Consider the following 1,515-nt stretch of genomic DNA (forward strand, 5'->3'; position numbering starts at 1 on the left):
GAGATCTGGAGGGGCCGGAGCGAGGGCAGAGGAGGGCAACGAGGCTGGGGAAGGGCTGGAGAATCAATCCTGTGAGGAGCCAGGGAAGGAGCTGGGAGTGTTCAGTGTGAGGAGGAGGATTTATTCTCCAGCCCTTCCCCAGCCTCGTTACCCTCCTCTGCCCTCGCTCCGGCCCCTCCAGATCTCTCTGGGATTGAGGTGCCCAAACCTTGACACAACCCTCCAGGTGTGGCCTCACCAGGGCAGAGCCCAGGGCTCTGTCACCTCCCTGTCCCTGCTGGCCACACCAGTGCTGACACAAGCCAGGAGGCCGTTGGCTTTCTTGGCCACCCGGGCACCTGCTGGCTCCTGCTCAGCGGCTTGTCAGTGAGAACCCCCAGACCCTTCTCCCCCAGACAGCTCCAGCCCCTCCCCGAGCCTGTCGCCACGCAGGGGGTTGTGGTGGCCCAAGAGCAGGACCTGGCACTTGCCCTTGTTGAAGCCCATCCCGCTGACGTTGGCCACCGATCCAACCTCTCCAAGTCTCTCTGTGGACCCTCCCTGTCCTCGCGCAGATCGACGCTCCTGCTGCACTTGGTGTCACCTGCAAGCTCACTGATGATACTGATGATTTCGTGCTGGTGGTTTTCTGCATCCAGCTTCATCGCCTCCTGCTTTGTGAAAGCAAAGAGGTGTCTGCATGGTGTCGTCTCAGCACAGGACAGTGCCACAGGGTCTGGCCAGCAGGAACAAATCTTCAAGGGGACTAGGATAGTGCTGAGGGCCCACTGTGCACAGGGTGGGAGGGAAGGGGAGCATCTTCCATCTTTTAAGAGAATGACCATTGCTCTCGCTGGTTCTGGGACATCTCTGTTCATCTTCCCACCCAATGTCCTGGAAAGGGCTCAAACCCTCCTGCTGCCACAGCATGGTCCTGGCAGGCAGCTGAGCCCCGGCTGCCGGTCTGGGTCAGCCTGCTCATCCTCCACCACCTACATGCTCACCCAGGGGTGAGATGATGCTCATATTCCTCAGAGGAAAAATCCTCCCTGGACCAGCTCTGCCAGTCACATGTGGCTTCCTCCAATATTCACCTGATGCTGCTCAGGTAAAGCCTTTCACTAACTAGGGAAGGTGTCCCTGTACTGCAGCCACACCTGTCCAACCGGTCACCTTCCAGAGCTTTCCCAGCTCTTTCACCTTCCCAGCCCATCTTACATCACTTCTGAAAACCCAGAGATGACATTTCTACAACGTACAACCCTTCCCACCCTTCCTTATTCCATGCATTAGATGCTTTTATGTTGTATTTCTTGATGTACTATTCAATTCCCCAGCCAACAGCAACCATTTATGTTTTAAAACATTTTCTCTTGAGAGAGCTCCAGAGCAGACTTACCAAAAAGCACTGGTTCCCACAAATTACATTAAAATTGTATTCCACTCCATGCTCTTTTCCAATATTAATTTAATTTTTGCAGTCCTCCTCTGCTCTGATAGCAGCTGCCATTTCTGGAGTCTTTCTTCCATGGGGAA

The 1,515-nt window shown here is 54.9% G+C and overlaps 1 protein-coding gene across 1 annotated transcript in view; it reads right to left on the reverse strand.

Moving 5' to 3' along the window:
* LOC113479137 (exocyst complex component 6B-like) overlaps positions 1-644 on the reverse strand; it is a 70,233-nt gene extending 69,589 nt beyond the window's left edge. Inside the window, exon 1 of the mRNA XM_026846879.1 lies at positions 514-644. Within this exon, the coding sequence (XP_026702680.1) occupies positions 514-644 (131 nt within the window). The remainder of the gene's footprint in view (positions 1-513) is intronic.
* Between the last annotated feature and the right edge of the window lie 871 nt (positions 645-1,515).

The sequence above is a fragment of the Athene cunicularia genome, assembly GCF_003259725.1.
Source record: "Athene cunicularia isolate RWA chromosome 4 unlocalized genomic scaffold, athCun1 chr4_part1, whole genome shotgun sequence".
NCBI lineage: Eukaryota > Metazoa > Chordata > Aves > Strigiformes > Strigidae > Athene > Athene cunicularia.